We start from the raw sequence: 2,328 nt of genomic DNA on the forward strand, positions 1-2,328 counted from the left end.
TACACACCAAACTCAATACTTCCAACATAGTGAACTATACACGTACACTTTGCCAACCATGTGTTTAAGCTCTGGCTTGCTAAAAAAGTGGGGGAGGAATGAAGAGAGCTCCAAAGCCCCATGAAAATGGTCCGATTTGCATCCATTCAAAGAACGTTCATAGGAATTATGGAAATGATGCCAAAGTAATTTGAACCTAGCACTGCTGCAGGTTTCTAAGAGACTAGGAAGCTTATCTCTCCCTGCAACATACACGTAGCACACCTGGTGACAGCGGCACAGCAATCGGAAGATTCTTCTAGGGGCCTCCAAGGAGAAGGATCCATAATGGTGCCTATAATTAAAGTGGTTTCTTTAGTTATTACATCAGTACTGTGCTTGACTGGGATAGTCACCTCTGGTTTTATTGTTGCTTTGAATCTCGTGGACTGGGCTCGTGGCAGAACCCCGAACACCTTAGACTTTATTCTAATAGCAGCAGGGATCTCAGATGCTTCTTTTCAGTGTATAGTCATAATACAGATTTACATTTCAAAGTTATTGTTGGAGGTGTATGTGGAATGCAACTGTCTGGTGTTATTTCAACTTCACATGTGGACTGGTAGCTTCAGTATCTGGCTCAACACCTGTCTTTGCGTCTTCTACTGTGTAAAGATCGTGGACTTCAATCATCGCCTCTTCTTCTGGTTAAAGCTCAGGATCTCCAAGGTGGTGCACTGGCTGCTGCTGGGGACGATGGTGGGGTCTTTGGCCCTCAGTGTCCCGATCCACTGGTATACAGGCTGTGCTTTCAATCATAATTCAACAACTGACATGGTGTCTACTTCTACAGCCTCAGGCGAAGCTCTGACCATCCTAACTCCTTACACGATTGTACTGGGCGTTCTTGGCTTCTGCCTGCCTCTTCTGCTTGCAATTTTCTTCATCACACCTATCCTCACATCCCTCTATAGACACACCCAGCGGATGAAAGGGAGTGCCTCGGGGCTCAGGGAACCCCGGCTAGAGGCTCATACTAGTGCAGCCAGGATACTTGGCTCCCTCCTAGTGATCAACATCATCCTATTGCTGACAATGGTAATTAAATATCTTTCATCTTCTGATCTGCTGCCCATTGTGTTCTGGATAATCATTGTCTCCTGTGTCACCGCACAGTCCGTCACACTGATCCTGGGAAACACCAGACTGAAGCAAGCGATATGGAAAGTCTTCTCAACCTGGAGAAAGTGAAGTCCCATCCAGAAAACATCTCTCATCCATGGGCAGTTTTTGGATGTATGACAGAACCATGCAAGACATTACCACACATGACTTTACAATGCGGTCACTACAACGAGTGCGACACTACCACGCAAGCCATTACCGCGCATGACTTTACAATGTGGTCACTACAACGAGTGCAACACTACCACGCAAGCCATTACCACGCATGACTTTACAATGTGGTCACTACAACGAGTGCGACACTACCACGCAAGCCATTACCACGCATGACTTTACAATGTGGTCACTACAACGAGTGCAACACTACTACGCAAGCCATTACCATGCATGACTTTACAATGTGGTCACTACAACGAGTGCAACACTACCATGCAAGTCTTTACCACGCATATACCTTTACCACGCATGGTTAAGACTTGAGTGGTAGTTTCACTTGCGTGGTAAAGGCATGCGGGGTTCCAGCTTCGTGGTAGAGGCTGTTTCCCACAGTTTTTCCCTTGAATACGTTCCTCTGTCAGTTTTGCCTTCACCTATTAAACAATTGTGTTATGTCATTCTCTGTGTGTAAATGTCTGCTGATTTTAGTGAAAAAGTGTCTCCACAGATAGTGGTTTAGTATATTTCTGAATTGTGCTTGATGAATTTTTTTACTTTTTTTATCTAGATTATTGATATAATGTTTGTGATATTCTTGGTAGATATGAATAAATGTTTTTATCCTCTACTATCTGGTATAATACATTTCTCAAATATAAGGGTAAATCATTCTATTACAAACACTGGAAGGAGAAGGGAATTATTTTTGTCTATCAATTGATTCATCCAAACTCTGTTATTCCCTTCCTTGAATTACAATCACGCTTTCATTTACCTAATACAATTCTTAATGAATACATCTTAATTTCAACCGCTTTACAATCACAATTGGCTTCTCACGACCTGCCCAATGTCGTACCTTCTCTTACTCCACCCACACCATTATATAGTTTATTTCGGATGCACAGACCTAAAGCTGCTCTTGTTTATAAATTATTGTTATTACCTGTTATTGAAAGACCTAAATCTCCTATTGAAATTGCATGGGAAACAGACTTGTCTCTTTCA

The 2,328-nt window shown here is 42.7% G+C and overlaps 1 protein-coding gene across 1 annotated transcript; it reads left to right on the forward strand.

The window, feature by feature from the left end:
- Positions 1-591: 591 nt before the first annotated feature.
- On the forward strand, positions 592-1,230 carry LOC146811685 (taste receptor type 2 member 9-like). Its single transcript, XM_085615096.1, has one exon. It carries the CDS (start codon positions 592-594, stop codon positions 1,228-1,230), a length of 639 nt encoding a protein of 212 aa, XP_085471222.1.
- The last annotated feature ends 1,098 nt before the right edge of the window (positions 1,231-2,328 follow it).

This window comes from Triturus cristatus, chromosome 7, assembly GCF_964204655.1.
Source record: "Triturus cristatus chromosome 7, aTriCri1.1, whole genome shotgun sequence".
Lineage (NCBI taxonomy): Eukaryota > Metazoa > Chordata > Amphibia > Caudata > Salamandridae > Triturus > Triturus cristatus.